At 38.1% G+C, this 24,717-nt stretch overlaps 13 protein-coding genes across 13 annotated transcripts; 4 read left to right on the forward strand and 9 right to left on the reverse strand.

The window, feature by feature from the left end:
* Positions 1-381: 381 nt before the first annotated feature.
* On the forward strand, positions 382-1,836 carry NOP8 (Nop8p; the record flags this gene model as incomplete). The annotated part of the gene is made up of 1 exon (XM_454035.1): positions 382-1,836. One exon carries the CDS (start codon positions 382-384, stop codon positions 1,834-1,836), a length of 1,455 nt encoding a protein of 484 aa, XP_454035.1.
* Positions 1,837-1,931: 95 nt separating this feature from the next.
* Positions 1,932-2,435, reverse strand: RIB4 (lumazine synthase RIB4; the record flags this gene model as incomplete). Its single annotated transcript, XM_454036.1, has 1 exon — positions 1,932-2,435. One exon carries the CDS (start codon positions 2,433-2,435, stop codon positions 1,932-1,934), a length of 504 nt encoding a protein of 167 aa, XP_454036.1.
* A 485-nt stretch (positions 2,436-2,920) lies between these two features.
* RPD3 (histone deacetylase RPD3) lies at positions 2,921-4,219 on the reverse strand (the record flags this gene model as incomplete). The annotated part of the gene is made up of 1 exon (XM_454037.1): positions 2,921-4,219. The coding sequence occupies one exon, from the start codon at positions 4,217-4,219 to the stop codon at positions 2,921-2,923; it is 1,299 nt and encodes a 432-aa protein (XP_454037.1).
* Positions 4,220-4,557: 338 nt separating this feature from the next.
* On the reverse strand, positions 4,558-7,560 carry PEX6 (AAA family ATPase peroxin 6; the record flags this gene model as incomplete). The annotated part of the gene is made up of 1 exon (XM_454038.1): positions 4,558-7,560. The coding sequence occupies one exon, from the start codon at positions 7,558-7,560 to the stop codon at positions 4,558-4,560; it is 3,003 nt and encodes a 1,000-aa protein (XP_454038.1).
* Positions 7,561-7,805: 245 nt separating this feature from the next.
* On the reverse strand, positions 7,806-8,246 carry MDJ2 (Mdj2p; the record flags this gene model as incomplete). Its single annotated transcript, XM_454039.1, has 1 exon — positions 7,806-8,246. One exon carries the CDS (start codon positions 8,244-8,246, stop codon positions 7,806-7,808), a length of 441 nt encoding a protein of 146 aa, XP_454039.1.
* A 1,244-nt stretch (positions 8,247-9,490) lies between these two features.
* On the forward strand, positions 9,491-11,683 carry EGT2 (Egt2p; the record flags this gene model as incomplete). Its single annotated transcript, XM_454040.1, has 1 exon — positions 9,491-11,683. One exon carries the CDS (start codon positions 9,491-9,493, stop codon positions 11,681-11,683), a length of 2,193 nt encoding a protein of 730 aa, XP_454040.1.
* A 245-nt stretch (positions 11,684-11,928) lies between these two features.
* PFA3 (palmitoyltransferase PFA3) lies at positions 11,929-12,906 on the reverse strand (the record flags this gene model as incomplete). Its single annotated transcript, XM_454041.1, has 1 exon — positions 11,929-12,906. One exon carries the CDS (start codon positions 12,904-12,906, stop codon positions 11,929-11,931), a length of 978 nt encoding a protein of 325 aa, XP_454041.1.
* A 287-nt stretch (positions 12,907-13,193) lies between these two features.
* RRP40 (exosome non-catalytic core subunit RRP40) lies at positions 13,194-13,916 on the forward strand (the record flags this gene model as incomplete). The annotated part of the gene is made up of 1 exon (XM_454042.1): positions 13,194-13,916. The coding sequence occupies one exon, from the start codon at positions 13,194-13,196 to the stop codon at positions 13,914-13,916; it is 723 nt and encodes a 240-aa protein (XP_454042.1).
* Positions 13,917-13,940: 24 nt separating this feature from the next.
* FIG4 (phosphatidylinositol-3,5-bisphosphate 5-phosphatase) lies at positions 13,941-16,541 on the reverse strand (the record flags this gene model as incomplete). The annotated part of the gene is made up of 1 exon (XM_454043.1): positions 13,941-16,541. One exon carries the CDS (start codon positions 16,539-16,541, stop codon positions 13,941-13,943), a length of 2,601 nt encoding a protein of 866 aa, XP_454043.1.
* Positions 16,542-17,179: 638 nt separating this feature from the next.
* On the reverse strand, positions 17,180-18,799 carry SNG1 (Sng1p; the record flags this gene model as incomplete). Its single annotated transcript, XM_454044.1, has 1 exon — positions 17,180-18,799. One exon carries the CDS (start codon positions 18,797-18,799, stop codon positions 17,180-17,182), a length of 1,620 nt encoding a protein of 539 aa, XP_454044.1.
* An 835-nt stretch (positions 18,800-19,634) lies between these two features.
* KLLA0_E02157g (uncharacterized protein) lies at positions 19,635-20,006 on the reverse strand (the record flags this gene model as incomplete). The annotated part of the gene is made up of 1 exon (XM_454045.1): positions 19,635-20,006. The coding sequence occupies one exon, from the start codon at positions 20,004-20,006 to the stop codon at positions 19,635-19,637; it is 372 nt and encodes a 123-aa protein (XP_454045.1).
* Positions 20,007-20,597: 591 nt separating this feature from the next.
* LEM3 (Lem3p) lies at positions 20,598-21,887 on the forward strand (the record flags this gene model as incomplete). Its single annotated transcript, XM_454046.1, has 1 exon — positions 20,598-21,887. One exon carries the CDS (start codon positions 20,598-20,600, stop codon positions 21,885-21,887), a length of 1,290 nt encoding a protein of 429 aa, XP_454046.1.
* A 322-nt stretch (positions 21,888-22,209) lies between these two features.
* Positions 22,210-24,717, reverse strand: XRS2 (Xrs2p; the record flags this gene model as incomplete). Its single annotated transcript, XM_454047.1, has 1 exon — positions 22,210-24,717. The coding sequence occupies one exon, from the start codon at positions 24,715-24,717 to the stop codon at positions 22,210-22,212; it is 2,508 nt and encodes an 835-aa protein (XP_454047.1).

Raw genomic sequence — 24,717 nt, forward strand, 5'->3', positions numbered from 1 at the left:
CCTCACTATCAAGTTCTCGAACTTGTAAGGAATCCTTTCGTGCTGAGTTTCCCACACTTATTCGGGTCAGTAATGTAAATTGTTCGTTAACACCATGCAAATTGTTTTATTCCTTCAAATTTCATTATAACTTTTTTCGTTTGTTTAAACTTGTCAAAAATTTCATCCAAAAGATGACTTTATGGGTCACGTGAACACATATCATCTCGTTAATAATGATTAGCGGTTTTTCTCATTGAACAATTTGCAGCAGGATCAAGCTCATCTCATCTCATCTCATTGTACCGGGCTTTAAAGTTATGGAAATGATAAGTGAAGCTGAATTTCGGTTCAGTTGGTAGTGTGAATTTTCACGGTGAATCAACACTAAACGATAGATCGATGATTACAAAACGGGTCTATGTTGGTTCTGTGACCAGTAATCAGGATGATTGTTTTGCAGAATTGTATGCCAGATTTCTGAAATTTGGTAAAGTAGTTGATGAATCGAAATCGTTCGAACAACATGATGCCTTCGGGTACCTTAACATGGAGTTTGAGGACGCTTCACAGTTTGAGAAGATGAAGTCTAGTTTTAACAGGGTTAAATTCAAAGGAAATACTCTTCGAGTAGCCGAGGCGAAACCAGATTGGAAAACACGTTGGGAAATTGACCATAAGGACGAGGAACGGGAGCATAAGAAAAGGAAACAGATGGCAAAACAGGAATGGGAGCATTATAAGAAGCTGGAGAATATAAACAAATCGTGGATAGATAGGAAAGAAGTAATATCCGGGAGAGAAAGAACATCTCGTAGATCTGCATTCAAACTGCGTAATATCACTTTCAGAGTCAATGTCAATGGAAAGCTTAAAGTATACAAATGCTATAAGACTAAACTTTGGGGGTATGAGAAGAACAAGAACGTTAGAGATTTGGTCTATAGGTTTTCCAATAATTATTGGAGAAATGGCCCGGACCACATAGTCGATAAATTAGACTATTCTAGATGCAAATCCGTATCATTCAGAAACATATCCGGAGACAGTCTAACATTATCGCGTGAAACAAGCAACGAGAAAGTCGATACTGATGATTTAACAGAGACGGAAAAGGAAAAGAATAATTTGGTACTATCGTCGTTGTTAGACAACTTTGATTTCGATAAACCGCTAGCCGTTGAAGAAGTGACAGCAGAAGAAGAAGAAGAGAATGCTGGTGCAGATTATGAGTATGAAGGTCTATACAGGGAATCTGACAGCAAACCGTTGTTTTCTTCGAGTATCTCAAAAGAAATTCCACGGGTCAAAGAGGGTGAGTTTTCTAAAACGGAGAATACAACAGCAACGTCATATGTAGAAGATGAAGAAGCTGACAAGGAACAAGACATGGACAGCGAGGAGGATGAATTTATTCCAACCTTTGGCGCTACTCCACAAGTGCCAGATAATTCAACTGAAAATACTACGAATCCTACTGAAGTTCTCAGAGATTTATTGAATCCCCTTGAACCTACATCATTCAAGTTGATTGAGGAATCCGACGAAGACATTGATCATCAGAGAGATGTACAGGAGGAACAAGTGGCATTACCAATACCTGAAGTTATTATTCCACAGAAATCGAATAACCCACTGTTTTTTCTACACAAGGATTCTCCGTTTTTGGTGGGTCAGACTAAGATTGCGAAAATAAAGCCACCTATTGCATTAGATGAAAAGTTCAAAACCTGGGAAGAAACGTTCTGGAATAGCAGAAGTAGTTGGACTAAAGAGATGAAACAAAGGAAGAGAGATGTAGTGAGACAAATCAAAAAAAGAAGGGACAAATATCACGGAAATACCGTACTAATCTAAATTTTGTAGCATTCCAACGTGCCGTGCTTTGAGTTGATTATAAGTGCGTTCAATATAACTTTTCATATAGACAAATATATAATAATACTGCATTTCTAGTTATAACCAAACTTTACAGCCATTTCTACGGCAGCAGCGCCCCAATCTTCACCATGGTTGTGCATAGTCTTTCCTTCATCGATTCCAGCCCTTGCCAACGCTTGCTCTTCAGTCAAGCAAGTTAATAAACCGAAAATGACTGGTGTGTTCAATTTACTAGAAAGACTCATAATAGCATTGGTAGTAGAGTCTGAGATGTACTCAAAATGCATCGTACTGCCTTTGATCAAGACACCGATAGGGATAACAGCATCTAAACGATGACCTTTTTCAAATTCTTTTTGAACAAACCTTTCAACGCCCCATGGTAGTTCAAAAGAACCTGGAACGGATTCAAGAATAATGTTTTCTTCCTTAACACCTAAGGACTGAAGTCTCTTAATGGCACCTTCTACCAAAGCATCGATAATTGTTCTGTTCCAACGAGCGTAAACGATACCAATTCTCAAGTTAGAACCATCATAAACTTGATCCAATTGACCCAAACCTTTAACAGCCATTGCAAAATTTACTAACTGTGATTTGAATGTTTAGATACAACGTATCTACTATCAGATAATATATATCTCTATATGAAATAGGATAAGCTTTATTCTTGTGTAATCGACCTATCTGATCTTAACTTTTAAATATCCATTCGCTTCTGGATTTTCATTTTTTGATCTTTTTCATATATAGATTTGTTACTGACAACCGAAGTGCAGATGTAAGTCATATCTGAACTGGAATAGTATTACGTGGAAAATTATGGCAAATACCGATACTGACGGAGGGAAAACACGATAGAAAATTGACCTCATTAGATCAATTCTAACTTGGGCACCAATCTGTATATTCAGCATCATATTAACCGTCGGATGAATGACATATAACAGTGATTAGGTGAGTGACGATAAAACCTGTAGCAAATGCGGAAGAGTACTTCTAAGTGTAAATATATTATAATACAGTAAATAATAAAAGATCATCTGTTTTTGTTTTCTGGCTAAAATTCGGTTGCATTCTCAATGGTTATGTCTCTTGCATACTGAGAACCTCCTCTAGTGTCCTTCGCAGCTGCAGTATCTTCTTCGGCGTCACCTTTGTCCTCCGCATCGCGAGGAACGTGATTGAGTTGAACGCTTGGGGCATATTTAGTATGCTCTAGATTGCTGAAAATATTAAGTAGCACTTTATCCAAATACTCCGGTGTATTGACGTTATACATATTAGATGGTCTGACATCCAATTTGTAATCAGGGCCATAATATTCGTAGTAATCGTTGTAAGGAAGTTCTTCATCCAAAATCACATTATTCAGAATACCCGTTTCGAAAGCCCATGTACGAGCCACGTTTCGCATTGTATAACCACCACCACCAACAATCATGAGAGGAACACCGAACGATTTCATGTAGTTGACACAGTTTGCGTGACCCTTCATTGAAAGGTTGAAACAACCTAAACGATCGCCGGATAAAGAGTCACCACCGCATTGGAGTACCACGGCAGAAGGTTGGTACCATTCCATAATTTTACCTATGACTGGTTCAAATACCGATTTGTAAGTGGCATCGTCAATACCGTCCCTTAATGGGACATTCACAGCATAGTATTTACCTTTCCCGACACCAGTATCTCTCAATTCACCAGTACCTGGGAAGAATTCCCCATATTTATGGAAAGAACATGTCATAACTCGATCCGTAGTATAAAAAGCTTCTTCTACACCATCACCGTGATGCACATCAATATCAATATAAAGAACACGAGGATGGTACCTTAACAACTCGATGATACCTAGCACTATATCGTTCAAGTAACAGAACCCTGAAGCTTCCGATTTTTTGGCATGATGTAAACCACCAGCATAGTTAATGGCAACATCACATTTGCCTCGGTTTAATCTGGCTGCACCCTCCATAGAACCACCTCCAGATATACTACAGTACTCGTACAAACCATCAAACACAGGACAATCGTCTCCAACGTTGAATTTCACACTCTCCTTTTGGAACATATCTAAATTATCTGGAGTGACTCGAGACAAGAAATCAATATATTCATCGGTATGGAACTGACACATCTCCTGTTTCGTTGCAGGTTTAGCCCTGTAAATTTCCATCTTCTTATACAAACCGTAATTCATAATCAACGAATGTGTCATTCTTATTCTATGTGGTTTCATAGGATGTCCTGCACCATAAGCATAGTTTCCCACATCAGCATCATAAAAGTATGCAACTCGCTTCTTCTCGTTAGCCTTCACCGTTATCGGGTCAAAAGGTTTAGCTTCGTATACCATACCGTCCACGCACAATTAATCTTAATAGTTTCGCTAAGTTGGAGAGCCGGTACAAATTTTTCACCTCTTGTTTATATAGCTTTCTTGGTATGTTTTCGACATAAATCAAGGTTTTAATAGAAATCACTACCTTCATTTTTCACCGTCTCCATCAATATAGAATTTCCAAGCAGCTAAAGAAAGAAGAAAAGCCTTAAAGAGATCTGTCATGTTACACGAGTTGAAGAAGATTAAGAAGTAGACCAACTTTTTACTGACCAGATCATCCTGCATGGATGAGTTAATATATTTGTTATATATGATTTATAATAATATTCGATATGATTACTTATTAACGATCATTGAGATTCGAAACTACTCTTTAATCTCAAGTAATGTCTTAATTCATCCTCAGAAACACTTGGTATTAGATTCTGTTGAGCAAGCTCGAAGTCTTGTAATTTTACCACGACCTTCAAGTCATTCTCGTTTGCCACGTTATCAAACCAATACCTCAATGATATATTCTTTTTATTTTCCATGTTATACTTCTCCCACTTTTCATCAACTTCACCAGCAACTCTAGTCATAGCGTTTAAAAGGGCATCAGAACACAATGCGTAGAAATCTGCACCTGTATAGTTGAACGGACATTTTTTGGCAATATCTAGTATATCGATACCAGATTCTAGTGTGAACTTTCTCGTCAAAGCCTTGATGATATTTGCCTGTTTTTTATCGGTATCTGATATCCCCAAATATAACATCTTGTCAAACCTACCGGGACGTAATAATGCTTCATCAAGAAGATCTGGCCTATTCGTAGCTCCAATTACGAACACTCCGTCTCCTCCTGAACTCATTCCGTCTAGTTCTGCCAAAAGTTGAGACACAATACGATCCATAACACCCCCAGAATCTCCCTGATTTCCTCTCTTTGGTGCCACGGAATCAAGTTCATCGAAAAAAATGACACATGGCTTAGCATCTCTTGCTTTCTGGAAGACACGTCTAACATTTGCCTCGGATTCACCAATGTACATGTTAAGAAGTTCAGGCCCTTTAACACTGAAAAAATTTAAAGAGAAGTTAGACGCAATTGCCTTCGCTAACAAGGTTTTACCAGTCCCAGGAGGTCCATAGAAAAGAATACCACTTCTCTTTTTCATACCAGATGAAAATAGTTCAGGGTGCTTGAGTGGCATATCTATGGTATCCATGATTTCTCCTTTGACCACATCCATCCCACCAATATCATCCCAAGTCACGTTAGGAATTTTAGGAGCTCCGATAGAGTCTGAGAATCTATCTCTTGCAATATTTATGACTGCAGTTATATCGGTCATATCAATTAGAAGGTCGTTCTGCTTTAGACGTTGGTAACATTTGTACTTGACAGCTTTGACGATTGATCGTATATCCATTGGAGTCAAACCAGCCGATTGAACAGATACTGTCTGCAATGGAACATTATGCGATATTAGTGACCTCAGTTTTGGAGTTTGGCTGTTCAAAACATACGGGTCAAAATACCATCGAAACATTTGTAACCTTTGCTTTTCAGTTGGCACTGGTACATCAATTTCAAATTTTATTCTGGACCTAACTATAGCAGGTATGTTGTCAATGTCATTGGTAGACCCCACGAAAACTGTTCCTTTATATTTTGTGGTGTATTCTTCTATTAAGTCTGCCATTTCGACATTCATTTGACGAGCCATTTTGGAGCTTGTATTATCCTGTTGATTTTGTTCATCCTCCAGTATGGTCTCCAAGTGAGATAAAAAAATGACTACTTTCTCAACATATGATATAATAGTCTCGATCTTAGCTCTAATATATCCGATAGTTTTATTGGTAGCGTCGGAGGTATTCGAGTTGGAGGTTAAACTTAAGCAGTCTACATGAATCAAATGAAACCCAAGTTCAGCACAAACAGAGCGTGTTAACATTGTTTTACCGACATTTGGAGATGAAGAATGCAGCATTATACTTGTACCAACGTTAACATTCCTTGCAGAACATTTGATTGCCGTATTTAAAATATCCTTTAACCTTTTGGCAAAGGGAAATGCATCCTCGTCGTAATGGAATAACGGCGAAAGATTATAAAATCTGTCGTAATCACAGATTGATTTGGGCATCAATTCTCTTGAAGTAATTTTGACAGTACTAAGTCTTGTGATAGAGCTGTCTATTATATGATACTCTTCATTTGAGTCACTTTCAATCTCTTCCACTTTGAACCAAACTAAGGTGTCATGCTGGCCAGAACGAATATCATCGGTAAACATCGATGCATAATTGGAGTCGAAAGTAATAGGTATTAAGTCACCTACTTTAACAATGCGCTGTTTTTCACTAAAATATAATGCTAAATGATGGGAAATAATATCTTGGTAGCGTCTCTGGGCATTAATTTGGCAGCCGATTCTAGATAATGTCACAGCATTTGAAACTGAAAATCTATTCAATGCTAGATTAGGCCTCTGTATGATTACTCTGGCATGGTTCATGAATACGTACCTTACCCTGGGGGAGACATATAATGAATCACATTCATATTCGTTGGGAGCGAATAAGACGAAAAGTTGAACCAACATTTCCTGCTCTTCAGCAATCACTCTGACAAATGTTCCGCTTGGGACACCCAACTGAAGAAGAATATTTGGTTGGACAAATGCGAAAAGGTCGTTGTCAGTTGTATCAGGTTGTGGAGGTGACAAAAATTCTACAGGTACCGGATCCAACAATGATTGGATTTTTACATGCAAAGAAAACAAATGATCGAACTCCGTGAACTCATCATTAGACCGCGATTGTTCTACAACATTTGAATCAGGCACCAATACTATTTGTGTCTGGTCCGTAAGTATACCGAAATCATTCGAACTTGAAGTCACTTTACAAAATGCCGGATACACGACCTGATTGACATTTAAAACAGTAATGCCAAACAATAAGTTAAACCTCAAAGTTAAAAATTTCCGTTGCTCTTCTTTTGATAATTGATTTAATTCATTGAAAAGGTCAGGGTTCAATGATAACACTAGGTTGTCCAAGTTAGGTAATTGCTGCACATAAGGTTCAATCTCAATTGAACTGAACATAGGTCTGACCTGAGATTGTTTTATGAAGTTTGTTGGTAGACCAGCTGATCCAAATGGTAGCGAATCGTCATTATCACAATGTGAAATCAGCGCCTGATGGTGCCATTTGTTATACGATGGAAGCGTCAGCTTCACATAATTCGGGCTAGCGCTAGAAACCGATTCAGTACCATAAAATTCGGTCCATAGATCTGAGGATAACACAATGGAAGTAGAGATAGCATGAGTAGACTCCAAAGATGCAATAACCATAGTGAACGACCCCGTTGATCGAGCGTCAGGACCTTGTCTGTTGGGTATTTCTTCAGATTCTCCAATGTGAAAATTGTTGATGATTCACTTGATGTTTTTTCTTGGAGAATCGTTTAATCGTTTAACTAAAAGAATATTTATCTAAGCATTTACATATATATGAAAGCTGGAGCAAGAAATAGAAAAGAAGAAAAAGCCAGGACTGTATGTGTCTAGCAATTAGAAATGCGGAGGATATGCTAAATTTAATCACGTGGTCCTTTTAGTATTACACTATTTGCTAGGAGGTCCCTTGCCTGGTTGATTTTGGAAGCGATAAACGGACTTCCACCTTTATCTGGATGATTCATAATCATCGCTCTTCGATGTTTCTGTCTCAACAACCTTTCATCGAGCGCTTCAATCTCCCGGGCTGAAATGCCCAATATCAGCAATGCTTCGGTCTCTGACATCTTGTCATAAAACCCTCCCGGGTATCTATCTAATTTCGTTAATAGTTCTGGAGATAATCTCGTTCTATATTTTGATCCAAACTGATCCAAATCCTTAAACGGAATATGAATGTTATTAAACTGCGCAATCATCAGTGGTGTCAAGCGACAGTACTTATCCCATGCTCGTAGCCCAGAACGAGCAACCACGGCAATCGTGGTTATTCCAATACCGACAATAATAGGCAAAACCATTGCATGTACCAAGAACGTATAAAAAAAACAGGCACAAGAAAGGAACGGTCTTTAAAAGTAGAATGTTCGTATCCTTCCCTGCAAGTATATCGTGATGTATACAAAAGAATGTGACGGTTAGCTCAATGCAATATCGAAATAAAATGGTCTTATTAAGACTTTTGGAATGTGCTCACCGTCTGATATAACTAAAACGCTTAATTAAAGTGCACACACTCACAGGCACGCATAGTATTTCAGGTTTCCGCAGATTCACTCTAAGATACTTAGCACAGATACTCTGTTCCTGAGCCCCTGACCCCCTGACCCTAGATTCGTTTAACGATTTTTCCTCTCTTGTGCTCAGTATATCAAATCTCATCTCATCTCATTTCTTTCATGAGGAAGTATTTCAGTTTTTGTTCTTTTCCCAGAGTAATAGAATATATCGTTTTTAACCTTCAACAAAAATACCACCCATTCACCACATACCTTCTTTTCTCACTTAAACAATTGAGATTTTCAAAATTCTGCATGCGTAATGCTGGTTGGTTCCCCTAAATTGGGAGACAAAGTACCTTAATGTAGAAATAGCGGTAGATCCTCGAGACAAGTTTTTCATTTTAAGGTTGGATCACTTTTTTTTTTAACAGCTTCTCGCAATATCAGAAACCAGCAATTTTATGATGAGTTGGGATTTGAATGAAATGGAGATTGGTAGCAGCTCTGCATTCATGTGTGATAGATAATGGGGGAATACGGATTTGAGTTTGGTGCCTGCCGGGCATTTGTGTAAAGGAGTTTTTTCTTGAAAATGCTGGGTATGATTGCATTTACTTTCTCTTTGTTAGTATTTTCAATGGTGCTGCCAAATTTGCAATTCCGTAGCACGATTGATCCTGTAAGAACAATGTATGATCTGATTTGACGCAGATCCAAGGCACCGTTGATAGATGGGAAGTGAATTTAGGATTGTGTGATGGGGCCCAGCAATTTTTTACCCATTTTGCAAGCCATTATATTACACAATGGCCCTGTGTACCTGCTTGCTGTTTTGATTGTGATTTATTTATTTATGTTTTGAAGAATCAGGCTTGCTGTATATAAACCAAAGCCAAATGGCAGGAATTTCAGTTGTTATGTTTTATTGTTTCATCACTAAGTTGTCAAATTCTTGTATTCTTGATTCGGTCAACTTAGATCAACCAACTTCCAAACCAATCGCATTCCATTGAAAGACCATACATTAAAACTAAGAATCGATTATGGTTGCTTTAAGATATTTGATCACGGGTGTGTTATTCACTGCCGTCTCTGCTAGGTATAGTAATGATACTTCGGTTGTATCATCATCCATTGCATCAACAATTTCATCGTCGTCTTCACTGTGGTCGGAATCTTCTTCATTATCACAGGTTTCGTCTAGTGACATACCAGTTTTGCCATCTTCCTCAAGTATTGACTACTCTTCGGTAACAGATAACTCTACCACTTCTGATGTGAGCCCTGTGACTTCTTCAGAAATCCCATCGCACACTACGTCTTCAAACAGCTCTTCGGTAACTTTTACTTCCACATCTACTTCGGACATATCAATTAGTACTCCATCAGCGGCTATCGAAACCGTTCAAGTGTTTGATACGCTGAGTCAGTCTCAAATATCAAGCAATCCAAACAATTGGTTTGTCATTAACGTTGACATTTCTGTCACAGCAGGCTTCACTGGTGACTTGTTTTTAACTGTTCCAGATCAATTCAGCAACTTCCCAGAAGGTATTTACGAAGTCCTGGCAGATGAAGACGTTATCGGTTCCGTTTCTCATAATTCTTCTGGTGTATTCAAGGTTAGCTTTGAAGATGTTGCTGAAGATTACTATGGATCTTTCAACTTCTTGACCAAACTGGCAGATAAGCCAAGCGAACCAACCACTGTTGATTACAGTTTCGAAGTTTACTCTGGTCCAACTTTTTCAAGTACTTTGACTTTTGAGACAAAGAGTTACACAGTATCCACCGTTGACACTGGTATTGATGAATTTGGTCGTCCATACTTTGCCGTAGACATACCATACAATGAATATTCAGGGGAATTGGAGTTCACTTCCGTAGCTGAAAGTGACTACGAGTTCGTTGCCTCTTATTTCCAAATTGTTACTGCTGTTGACTCTTTCAAAAACCCAACCGCTGCTTCTAATGTGACTGCTGCTAAGAGCAATTCAGATGAATCCACTATTTCCTACTCCTTCAGCTCTAGCGTATCTGGTGGCCAAGCGTTGCGTATTATTTACTTTTTATCCGCTGACGCTGGTACTACTACTTTGAAGAATGTTGCTCAATTGACTTATCCAAATTTGAGCGTGTACAAGAGAGATATATCGATTATTTTTGAGACTACTGCTTACTTGGAGCCAGTTTCCAACATTGAATTGAGTGGCATCAACTCAATTACTGTTTTGACCAGCAATGTAGACAACAATAACTCCACTTCCACTTCCACTTCCACTTCTATCCCAACTTCTACTATCACTTCAACTAACATTACATCCTCTATGCCAACCGTGACTTCTGTTTCCACATACAGTAACGAATCACTCACATATACTGTTATTACGAGGACACAAGATGGTGAAGTCACTGAAATTACTCAATTGGTTCCTGTGTCAACCCTATCATCCTCTTCTACATCATCCGCTTCATTTGAAAACACTACTTCGACTGCAAGGACATCCTCTGCCAGCAGTGACAATTCTCATTCTAAATCTTTGACCTCTTCCTCTGCCTCAAGCGAAGAGACTTCTGCGACACTCAGTAAAGACTCTGATTCCAAATTCGAGACTTCTTCTACTTCAACTGAAGAACCCACTTCGTCCAGAAGTAAAGATTCTCAATCTACATCTTTGACTTCTTCTTTCGCTCCAGTTGAAGAAACCTCCTCAAGCAAAAGTAGAGAAACCAGTTCCAAATTAACTTCGAACTCTTCTGAAGATGTTCCATCGTCATACGCTACTGTTGTTACTGAAACGGTCCATGGCAGAACTTCGACATATACATCATGGGTTTCCAGTTGTACAGCATGCCAAAAAACTGATACACTAGAAACTACCTCCCATACTGAAACCGCGATCCGTACTAATACTCCATCTACTGAAATAACCAATTTCCAAACCTTTACGAGCTTGGAAAGTAGAACTTTAAGCGGTGAAGAGACAGAAATTGGTTCGTTTGTGCCAGTTACAACTTTAGCGACAGATGTCGGAGATGCTGCAGAGAAAACTCAAACCTCTTTAAGAACATCCACCAGAGGTGAAGAGGTTTCAACCCTTCTACAATTCTTGGGTGCTTCTACATCATCTGCTGAACAAACACAAGCCGTAGTATCGCAATATTCCGGCTTTGCTAACCGTGTCGAATACGGCTTCGGAAGTCTATTCATTGCTATTTTGGCAATTATAATATGATTTCTTTAGTCTGCCCTTTTTTCATTGGTAGAAGCATTTAATGACTTATTTTGACTTATTTTAGCATCCTTCGTTAGTATTTTATACAGTTGTAACAATCATGATATTTAGTTTTTGGATTTAAAACTCATCTTATTTAAATACACTAAGTGGGTCCTTCTCATGGCTCTTTAAAGTGATTCCTTATCATCATGAGCTTACGCCCGATAGTGAAATTCTGGACGTAAAAAGAATAACTTGATTCATTAGATGTGTTCTATCGACGGTCTTAGAGTTAGTCTCGTAATCAAACGTTGCTGCAAGTTCACGCTTTCGCGATATATTCTATATGTATCACTCTGAACCGGAAAAAACAAACCTTGATTTGCATATGGATCAAATGGATCATCAGCTCTTACCTGGATTGGTAAAAGTAATTCCGCCCAACTGGCACCCATCACGCAATTGAAATTTGCAGACCTAGATCCCAAATCAAAAACATTGTCAACTGATCCCATATTGCAATTAATACTATCTCCATATATTTCTAGATCATGTCTGATATTACCCCATTCGTACTGCTCTATAGTAGTCTCATTTTTAGTGACAAGCCATATTGTGTAGGTGGTAAATGCAAAAGTGGCTATTGCGGCAATGACGCTAAGTACCCATACAACCAGTAGATGGAGGTCCAATAATTCTGATTTATATTTCATCTGTCTGAACCAGCTGTACAATTGAGCAGACGTCATCAGTAGAACATATAAAGAGTATACTGTAGTATATGCTAGGAACTGGACAAAGAATTTTTGGTTCCTGAATCCGACACAAGAAGCGAACCAAGGACAATGATGATCCATTTTTAAGAAGCATTTATTACACTTTGAGCAATGATGACATCTATCAGGTTTCCAGATCTCACACGTTTGACAAAATCTAAAAGATCCGTCTCTCTTCACGAAGATACAATTATCTTTTATTATGTCCGGAGGCTGCTCTGTCCTGTTCAATACATTATCTATACTTTGGATTTTGAGAAAGGAATATTCTAATGGACTTCCAGCACCCACTCGTATAATCTTCCAATAAGTGTACAACGCAAAAGATGACAGAGTAATCAGTAGCACTACATTCACGATTCTTGGTAATATATCAATTCTGCTGAAGCAAATACAACATGTGTAAAGTATTAGAAAGTTACTGAGGGCTTTTGGAAAATAAAACCCAATCCTATCGAGTAGCATCGCATTTCAATACAGTGTCTGTAGGTGCCACTAGATAGGTTGCCTGTTGTTGACCTCACCAATGAATGACTATTAATTCAAGCCCGAATTAGCTCATATTTTAGAGTTACATGATTCTCTGTTTCATTTGTTTCTTCTTTCATGTTACTGAAAGTATAATATACGAAAATTTTAAGTTGAAGATACGTCTATTTTTGCAAGCGATGAGCTACCATTACTTTCAAAGGGGAATAAACAAGGCTGTATAATAAGCCAGATCTGTCGAGACTCATCACATTAGGACTGAAATGTCAAAACTTTTGCTACCAGGAGACGTTATAAGTGCAGATGAAACACAATCCCAGTCGATATCAGCAGGGCCAGGAATATATAGTGATCCATTATCACAAGAGATAAAAGCTACTCACGCAGGTTTAGAAGTGGTAACACCGAACAAGAAAGGCGCATCCGTGTATGTTGATTATAACTCCAAAAGATATATTCCAGCAGTTGGAGATTTTGTAGTTGGTGTCATTGTTGCTTCCTTCGGAGACAGCTACCGCGTGTCATTGTGTAATTTCTCGAATCCGGTAACGCTATCGTACATGGCATTTCCTAATGCATCCAAGAAGAATAAACCCACCTTAAAGGTTGGTGATCTTTGTTACGCACGGGTTTGTAGTGCATACAAGGAATTAGAAGCGGAAATAGAATGTATGGATTCATCAAAGGGACAGGATGCGGGATTCGGTCTTTTAGATGGAGGAATGACGATAGAAGTATCTCTAGCATATGCAAGAGAGTTGTTGTTTAATGACTCTTACCCTCTACTCAATATATTGGGAAATCTCGTTGAATTTGAGGTGGCTATAGGAGTAAATGGTATTATATGGTTAAAGACGGACGATGTGAGGACAACATTGGCCTGTTACAGATCTATATTGACTTGTCAAGGTGTTTCTCCTGCTCAGTTCGATAAAACTATAAAAAGTATATTTAATGATACCCTCAAATCAACAGACGAGAAGTGAATCGTATACGAAGGTGTGATGGACTCAAATAAAGGTGGGGTTTCCGTAACTGTCTGCTTTATTGATCACTTTCTCATATTCGGATATACCAGCCTGTGAAACCGTTAGCGATTGATAATTAATATACTCACTATAGTCATACAGCAATTTATAATTCTCAAAATTTATTACATTTTCATACAATGTCTCTTCTGATGGCTCTGCATACGCATATCGAGTATTCTTTTGCAAATTGGAGATTCTGTCGTATTCGTTGCACTCAAAGGTAGTGTGTCCATATTCTGGAATCTCATCATCATCATCGATAGCAAACTCATGGTATGATAGAGGTTGATCGCTAGAAAACACCGGGAATCCTATTGGGAAATTGTCCAGCTGTTTTAAAGACTTTTCTGATTGGTGAAGAATTTCTTTCAATTGAGCCGTGTATAAATTCAATTCGTCTTTGGGAGAAACACTTGCTTCAACTTTTTTCCTACTAGTTTCACTGACATGTTTGTCTTTCTTATCAGATGTCAACAATCTCAATTTCTGATTTATCGAAGTCTGCTTGCGAGAATCGAATGGGGAGATTGCTTGTTTTCCGTGATGGTACCGTCTGGTAGAATTCATGTTGAAAGTGAAAGCATCTTTGAGAGATACAAAAATTCGAGGGGTATAATGTTCATTCCAATAGTTATCATAGGAGTTTGGATAACCTCTGACATTCTTGAATATCTTAGCAACAGTAACATCATTGTTTTTGTCAATTATCTCTTCCTGGATAGTTTTATGTAGGCCTTTTATGTTGGAATCAAGCCACCAATGTCTGTAACTTCGCCTCAATCCCGAAATTTCATATAAGTTGTGCAAGTAAAAATCTGTTGACATATCCCAAAGCATAGGTTGATCTTTAGACCAGATATAGTGGCCTAGGAAGAGATTTATAGCTTCTTGCCGCTGAGCATCAACAAATGAGTTGCTATAAAATCTTTTGATACTCTCAACCATATCTCTAGAATGTGAGCTCCATTGATTGATTTTTCTATAAGTCTCCATTGTGTTCACCAAATGGGAGCCCCCATATTGTAAGGCTATGGTATCACCGTGGTCATGGAATAATTCAGTCAAAATGTTAACGATGTCCGAATCGTATTCTAAAAACTTTTCTTCGATAATTCCCATTGCATGTAGTTGTTCACCAAGAGCACGTTTTCCAATGACAAACTGAGCTGCATTTGTTCTATCTAAGCAGTCAATACAATTTGTTCTGCAAACACCCTCTTGTACAGATGTTGACTGAAAATCTTTTCCATTATGAAAGATACCAGTAGTCTCCACAGTTTCCTTTGCATATTTTTCTAAAAACTCAATCACCATCTGACCATGAGATTTTGATGCTTTGCTCATATCCCATGCTTTGTACTCTAATTTCTTGATATCAGGAAGAAACTGGTTTAAATATTTAATACACCTTTCAAATTCTTCTCCTAATTTTGTTTCACGAGGATTCTTCTCTTTTGTTTTTATTAGATTTAATATTTGAATAGTACCACCACCATATCGTTGGAATAGTTTATCAAAATGTTTAGCTGCAGCACTATAAAAAGGATCTGTAATGTTAATGCTGATGGGCGGCTTAGCGGTCAAATTAGAAGCTTCCTGAGACCAAAACAATGGTATTGATCCCCTATGTTGAACAAAAGAAGTGTATTTATCACTATCAAAAAAACCTCTTGCAGGGGAGTGAAATGATGTAAGGCTCATGTCAGCTACAATCTGCTCGGTTTCCACTTCATTTGCCACATAACCCTTATTGTTAACACCTCTTTTCAAAAATCTAGCTCCTGCAAAATAATGGGATCTTCTACCAATTAGTGTGATATAAATACTCTTACCGAATAGTGAAACATTGACTTGGTCAATGAACCCATGAATAATGGGTTGAAACCAATCATATACGGTATCAATACATGAGAAAATGGGATCAAGCAAGTATGAATTCCACATAAACATTTCGTTATAATCAGGAATGCCAGGCGGCACTTCGATATCTGACCTCCCAACGGACAGAAACTTCTGTCTCAGTATGTTTGTTTGTAATGTATTAGTAATATCAAAAGTGTAACTGAAATAAAAGGTTTTTGATAATTTAAGATTCTGGAATGATTGTATAAATCGAAGTTCGGTGGAATCCCGTTTCTTCGTTGACTTTGTTATCGGAACTAATTCTGTATCGTCGATATGATAAATAGAGTGACCTCCGAGAACGGCAACCTGACTCATTTCAGTTATTACCACCAAATAATAACATGCTGTGAACCTAATTACTCCCAATAAACCATAGCCTGTGAGTTTCTTCGTTAAAGCATCATCGTCTGCCTCTTCAATTTTACGAAGAACTTCCATCACCTCGTTTCTCATGAAAAATACATTGTCTTCCGCAATATTCAAATTGTCCTCTTCACCATTGAGATCAATTTCAAGTATTCGAAACATTGTCTCTCGTTTATTACTAGCAACAATGTAAATAGATTTCTTGGTTTCATAAATGGTGTATTTACTCAATGTAAACTTCATAGTTTTCCGTTGTTTCGTGGCTTTCTGCTTTGGTAAGGGCTCAATAGGCCCTGAATCAATATTCATCTTATCTTCTGATTGTTTATTTGTATCAGGTTTAAGCAGCTCTGGTTAATGCTGGACAGCTTATGAGGTATAATCTATTTCCTGTGCTCATTTAAGGTTTCAGTTAATGAGATTGAATCATCTTGATTTTTGACTATTTTCTGAAAGTTGATGAGACATATCATGAGAAAAGTAAAAAAATGTGGGAATGAACGTAGTTATTACCTAGGCTTTTCGTTAGAATTAAGATACGGACGATTCTTAACTATGTAGAGATATTATATCGTTTACTTGTGATGCTGGATACAATGCTAGTCGGAAAAGTATGCAAGTGGCAATTGCACAGTTCGTTCATACATATATACTGGAGTGCAAATCAAAATGTTGATCCAAAAATTGAAGATTATGAAAATCAGTCACATCGATCAAAGATTCGGAAACGATAAATCAATTTGTTGTGAATTAACTGATAGTACCGTAATATGATTTTATCAAGATTATATCTGAAGTTAAAGAAGTCGGAAAGTCATATCATTAAATGTTGGTTTTGGTTTTATTAATGAGGTCATATATGCTCAGAATTGTTGGCATGGAGATTATTATTTGATAATTTAGTAATTGATTTAATGGAAGAATTCTCATATACAACATCCGTCTCTTTATTTTTGCATTGCTCTTTTCTTGGCATCATTCATGAATTTTTGACCCACGATCTTCATGACGAACGGGAATAGCAAAGTGTTCAAAACACACCAAGCAGCCAAAATACCGTAGTTTCTACCCATGTCCCCCTTGTAAGTATCTGTGAAGATGACTCTATAAATTTCCATAGCATTGTAAATAGGAGTCATGTAACCGTAACGATAGAATCTATTAGCCAAAACCAATGGAACGAAAGAGGCAGAAATGTTAATAATAATCCATGAGATTAACCAGAAACCCAAATACTGTGGGCAATATGCCAATAGGATAGATAAAACATTTTCGTTCGCACCACCGACAGCACCCATCAAGATCCAAGTAGTCATCCAATAAACGACAAACCCGCCTCTACCGAAGGCAAGAGTGAAATCCACATGGAAGATTGCTGACACGGTACAGAAAAACAATGACAAAAAGAAATAAGTTGCCCATGAAGTTACCAATCTGTATAGAATAATATGCTTGGGTTTCAATAATGGGGACAACATCGCATGGAAAGGTCCAAACAATGCAAGTTGGAAGAAAGTCAACAAGATACAGTAAATCAAACCGACTTGCATTGGACCCAGTAATGTGTAATCGGTGAATGGTCTATTGTCGATTTGTTTCCAATTCATATCACCTGCGGCTGATAAGTTTGGTCCCGATATATTTGTGATATTTGCTATCACGCTTGGGAAATAATCATTGTAGAAGAAAGTTTTCTTATAAGTGGTTTCAATGGAAGTTAATAGAGGTACAATACTAGCTCTCATGTTCGACAAATCTCTAGCTGTTTTGTAGAAAAATTCGAAATAATCGGTGGAGTTGAAAGCTGGGGCATCATCAGTTGTCAACGAATCCACAAATGCGTCAGTGGTACCAGGGTATACTATCAATGACCCCCAAAATTTCTTTGTATGAACCAAATGGTGTACCTTTTCCGAGATGTTCACGTCTTGTCCATACTTATCTCTAAAGGAAGAAGTATTATACACGAAGAACTGAGGAATTGCTGAATCCATAATAGGTATCACGCCTGCACCCATATCCCCGTCATCTTCTACCACTGCGATGAACTTTACGTTGTGGTAGTCAGAAGAATGGTTATATAGAGCTCCCCAGTACAAAGAGAACATAGCTATAGCAAGGGAGCCCAATAGGAAACAGTTGAGAGCGAACCTCCTAGCAAAAATGTTTCTGTGAGTCGATAATTTCGAAGAGAAAAATCTCGTCTTGACTCTTCCTAGCGCTGGTTGACCTGCTTCTGCTGGAGATCCGTCATTTTGTTCTTCGTTCTTATCGTCAATATTGGCGCTCTCCTTATTGAACTCCTCCACAGATTCTGCTTGTTCATCGGAAGTCGATTGGTCCTGGTTATCTTCACCTACCATTGCCAAAGAAGGTGTACGTGATTTACGACCACTTTCGTTACCGGCAAAGCCCTGGGACTCTTCATCGGCACTAGATTCTGCATTCATGTACTGACCGTCCTTCGCAGCATCAAAAGCAACACCTTCGAGAAACCTTTCGCGAGCAGTCTCGTTGACCAGTCTTATATCGTCACCGCTCATCTTGTCAAAATCATTGAAACCCATTGTGACGAGCTGGCTTCAGGCAAAAGGAAAATCTTATTCAGAGAAAATAACTGTGAAGTTAATCTGTGGTATATTGTAACCTACCTTAATAATTTTGTCAGTTCTCCAAACTTTAAATTGAACTAAAGAAAAAGGTCACTAATACTTAAAGCAACCCAAATTGATCAAACCGAAAAAGAAAAATATATATATAAACCAACTATTTCTCTCACTTTCAGCTACTAGTTGGATCCCTGGCACTTTCTTTTATACATTTGCATCAATTGACATAATAATAAATCCTGAAACTCATATTTGTACTGTGTTCAGATTTGTAATGACATATACTTATATAATGTTTAAACAGAATCGGCAAAAAGAAATCCAGAAAACCATAACAAAGAGACCTGATTTTATCATTTTGTAGATTTTCAAGTATTGATGGTTACTTAGGATGACTAGGAACGAGCATCGGTAAATAGGGTTGATATACACATAAGCATAATACAAAAAAAGAATTTCTTTTGAACTCAATTAGTAAAGCACCTGTATCATTACAATAACCTAACGTTCTGTTTCATGCAATGAGCTTTTCCTGCCGTTCTTCTGCTGCTTCTAAGAAGAATTCTGTCGAACGGAATTATCAGAAAGAATACACAAAGGAGAGGGAAAAAAACGTGTAAATACTCAAAGAAAAAGGTAGGCAAACGCGTACTTACGTGGTGGGGAATTGGTTGCCTTATGGTAGAGACCGAATTGCCGTCTGGCGGCGCACGTCACCTCTAGTTAAAGATGATCTTTGGATTGGGTGCCCAAAGGATGGGTATAGAAGGACATTAGGATTCAGAGCAGAGTACTATGGTTGAAACTGCGTCAGTCTCTGGGTTGGTAAAGATGGTCCAATTTCGGCCGGATCATGGACGTCCTGGTAAAGCCGTTCCGGCCGGTCAATCGTGGTAAATGACGTTAATGGGTGCGAAGTCTCGAAGAGATTCCAACGGTAGCCGGACTTTGGATTAGCAGTGCTGGGAAAGTGTCTAGCAGTTGTGTCTGATACCAATTCAGTATAAAGAAGGTTGGTACTTGCTTTCGCACTGAGTTTCTCTCTGCATCTCCGTTCTGTCAATTGGCATTCTTGAGGAGTGCATGAGATTTGGCTAATTGAACTGGAAAAAAAAAAAGAAGTCGTTGTTGTTGTCCACGTGATTTGAAGAAATATTGATGTCATGTGACCTTGCAAACAGTTTTTCTTCTTCGAGGCGGTTTTACGTTTTGTATAAGGTTAGCCTTCTGTAGCACAGCGGGAATAGCTTAATCTATTACATAAGCTCTGCGCTTATTATGCCCAATATTGCACGAAAGCGCAGCTATTAATCATTATTGTATATCGCATGACCTCACAGATTAGTTCGTACAAGTAGTGTCAGCACATGATAAGCTCTTTCCCCCCAGTCGTCGAAGCGGAAGTCTCTTAACAGTATTCGGTTTCCTGAACCGTTAATTTCCTGCACGAATCTTTTGAATAAATAATCAAGGCTTCTCAAAGTGAAAATAAAAAAAAATAAAAGATGGTTCATTTGTACTTTACTTCTTCTCTAATGTTACGGAAAACTATGACAATTTGAGGGTATAGCAGTCAACTGAGTTGTCAACTGAGTTGATCAGGATATCAAAAGAAACACTGAGTGGTTCTATTTAAACTTAATTGGACAGTTAACCTTCTCGCTGTCACAGGTGTTTCAACCGGATTTGAAATTGTTCTTTTTTGTTTTAACCACCTTTTTCCCTCAATACTTCCTACATATAAATTGTCCTGACCATGACAGCGTTGAAGAATATAGGGAAAAGTGTAACTGGAGTCTTTCATAGACGTGGTAAAGATGGAAAGTCTACAGAAGATGAAAATGGACTCAATACGATGGTAGAATTGGAAGATGATGTGGACGCATCCGAATTTGAAGATGATGAAAATGAAGTAGTCAAGAAGCCTAAATCCAGAAGACCAAAGGAGACGAAATTTACACAACAGAAAATAGCATCTTTCAATCCAGTGCTAACACCCAAGAAAGTGCTTCCCATCTATTTCTTCCTCGGAGCGCTTTTCCTAATTTTTGGTGGTGTCATGCTCAATAATGCAAGACATGTCGATGAGATATTCGTGTTCTACCAAGACTGTGATACGAACGCGCCAACGGATGATTTCGCAGACGTACCGGATGACCATTACAAATACATTTTCCACAAGGCTTATAATAAAGACGATTTACCTGTTCCTCAATGGAAGTACGTACCAGATTCAGATCCAGATCCAGAGGAATTGCAGACCGGTACCTGTCAATTAAGATATTCAACTCCTTATTCATTAGAGGGTCCTTTGTATATATACTACTACATTGAAAACTTCTTTGGAAACCACAGAAGATACGTGTTGTCCTTTAGTGAATTCCAGATCATCGGTGACAAGGCTACCTTAGGCCAAGTCAAAGATAATATCGGTATCAACTGTAAACCCTTAGTGAGAGATAGTGCAGGAAAAATTTACTACCCATGTGGTCTAATAGCCAATGCAATGTTTAATGACACTTTTCCTGATACAATGCAAGTGATCTCAGAGGATAGTGGAGACCAAGTGGATACTATTGAATTGAGTAACAAAAATATCAATTGGTCAACTGATAAAGACCGTTATAAGAAAACGAAATATTCACCTTCCGAAGTTGTTCCTCCACCTTACTGGAAAAAGCAATTCCCAGACGGTTATAATGATACAAATATGCCGGACATTCATGAATGGGAAGAGTTTCAAAATTGGATGAGAACACCTGCTTTCTCGAAGTTCTCAAGGTTAATCAGACGTTCTGCAAACTCACTTCCACAAGGTCAATATCAACTTGATATAGATCTTCATTGGCCCGTTACCATTTACAATGGTAAAAAAGCCGCATACATCACTCACGGTTCTACTCTAGGTGGACGCAACACCGCTCCAGGTATTATATATCTCGTTGGAGGTAGTATTTGTTTCATCCTTGCGCTGATTTCGTTGGCATCTCATCTGTTCTGGGGCCGCTCCACGGCTGATACTCACTTATTATCATGGAACAAATGATGCTTCTATCTATGACTCTCTATGATTTTATTAGTCCTCCTCATTTAACTATATCTTTCTGTATATTACAATAACAACTAATTGGCACTCTTTTGAAGAATCTATAGAGAACAAATTGTTGTATCTACTTTTCATTTCACTGAGTCTCAAGCTAAGAATATAATCGTTGAAAGGACAGACTCTTTATCTAAAATGAACCCGCCATGTCAGAAAAACCTAATAATAAGTTCCACAAGCTGTAAAAACTTATGAAGTTAGAGGTTTTGTTATTAAGTGAAAATATTAATGGAAATTTATACAAATTTATACATTTATACAGGAATCAAATTTCCCTTCTAGATCTGAAATTGAACCGTGGGGTATCATCTTCTTCGTCATCCGTATCACCTAATTTAGCCACCGATGATGCTGTGGAAACTGTCGCAGGAGACCTAATTGATACAGCAGCAGCAGGCCCTACACCTTCATAGTGCTGTTCATTATTCTGACCGTAAATTGCTAGTGCACTATTATTGGATGTTTCATTTTCTTCGTCATCATCATCATCTGCCACAAACAGAGACCTTGTGGGAATGGAATATTCCCTGTTCGAGAACCTAAATCCTGAATCATGTTCGGTATTCGCAATTGCTATATCCATAACACCAACTGAATTGCTGTGAGATCTACAAGGGAAAATATCAATTTCATCCATCTCTTCCGCTATGTGTTTTTTTGCTTTTCGACTATCATATTTACGCATTGTAATATACTCTCTGCCTATTTGATTGCTAGTGTTATCGGAGCACAACCCCTCGGTAGTGCGTCTCAGGTAGGATGGCCAATTTTTCTTAAACTTTTTGAAGTTCTTCCGACCCAGCCACTTAGTATTCCCGTTGCTAATTGGAATAGAAGCCAAAACCCTTGGCTTTATCTGAATCGTATTTATTTTAGCAGCGTCCTTAAAATCAATCAAAGCACTTTCCGTTAATTCTGATTGATCAACTTCGATTATTCCTTCCTGCAAGCGTTTGACTTCCTTCTGCTTTGTCTCTGCTATTGCAGTAATTATATTTGTCGAGGATCTAACTTGGAGGTCAGTTTCAAGTCTGGCAACAGAATGTGGTCTACTATCTAACTCTGTCATATTACCCATGTTCTGTTCAATCCGATTAGACGATTGAGCATCGATTGACTTTCCGCCATCTGAGATGAGGTTTTTTTTAGCACTGACATGTTCAGCACCACCTGGTTCTAGCAAACTTATGGCCGATAAGGTTGGGTTTTTGTTCGATATGTCGGGCGTTTTGATATTCTTTATCATATTCTCAGCATTAGAGGGTGAATTTGATGGTAGAACTCCTTCCGCATTCACATTTGATGCGGTGTCACCTATCCTTCTGAGCTTGAGTTTATCATTTCTGTCATCAGGCTCAATTTGAGTTGCTTGCTGAGATGAAGATCTCATCATAAGATTATCTAACTGCTGTACTCTCGGCCGCTTTCTCCTTACTTTTTGAAGTTCAGTTCTATCATCTTTTTTTGTAGAAGTATGGGGTTGGTTTGCTGGTTCTGTGGACATACCACCTAAAGAACTTTTGTTAGTGATGTAAGAAGGTAGAGTTTTTGTATTACCGTTGGCCGAAGTGTCAAGGTCCTGATTATCATTATAAGGGACAAAAGCTTTGCTTTCTTCTTTAACTTTAACCTTACTTTCTGAAGTGTGGGAAATAACTGGTTCATGCTTTTCTTCATTTTGGGTAACTTCCAAGTTGCCACCGCCAAAAAAGTTTAAACTGTCCAATGATTGGATATTCGGTTTAGATTTTGTCTTCTTACCATTCACAGAAGCTTTGGCTGATTGAATCTTTTTCTGCTGTACTGGAGAGGGAGATGTCAAATCTACAACGTCCCTCTTTTTTAAGCCATTTATCTTATTCTCAAGTAATATGTTGACAAATTGATTGATATTAAGCAATTTCACACCATGTCGTAGTGAGGTTTCGGCAATAGACTTGTCAAATTCCTCTAAAAGTTTTGTGCTTTCTGAATTCATTTTCTGTGATATACTGGAGCCAAGCACAACGGCAGGCTCATGGTTAGTTGATAGAAACTTATCTAACTCTGAAGAGTTGGCTAATAACTTTGCATCTCCGCCTCCCACTTCAATGGTATAACGCAATGTATCATACATTTTTTGCTCGAAAACAATCAAAGTCATGTTTGATAGCACATTAGGAACGTATCTATAAGATGGAAATAATTTGTGGCGATTCAAAAGGCCTTGGTACATTGACTGAAAATCTAAATAGTTTCCTTGTTGTAACAATTTGCCCATTTGGTTCAAAAACTCGATACTTACAACAGGAACACCTTTAAGTAAAGCAAATAAACAACCGCTGTAGCTTGAACTATCTGAACATATTTGTGTTGTGGTTTTCTTAGAGAAGGATTCAGAAAGCTTCACACCAAAATCTGAAACCAGTGATTTTGTTTCATTCAGTTCTAATCTGTGTGGTATCTTCCATTCTTCGTAGAAATATCGTACATTAACATCGATTGGCATACCTCCAATATTTATCACTGTATTCTGATTGTGTACCACAATGGTCTCATCTAAGGGAATTATTTCTTCATTAAACTTTGTAAGTTTACCCTTATTTGTTATTATAAGGTCACTTCCATCAAATTTTATCAGTAAATGAACACGAGAAATACTTTTATCCGTTTGTATCCTAAAAGTACATTTTGCGGATCTTCCAATTGAGTATTCGACCCCATATTGGAGTGCCTTGCATACTTTGTGAGACTTTTCTGCTTCATCATCGAATATAAAAGATACAATCCACAT

This window comes from Kluyveromyces lactis (genome assembly GCF_000002515.2).
Source record: "Kluyveromyces lactis strain NRRL Y-1140 chromosome E complete sequence".
NCBI classification, from domain to species: domain Eukaryota; kingdom Fungi; phylum Ascomycota; class Saccharomycetes; order Saccharomycetales; family Saccharomycetaceae; genus Kluyveromyces; species Kluyveromyces lactis.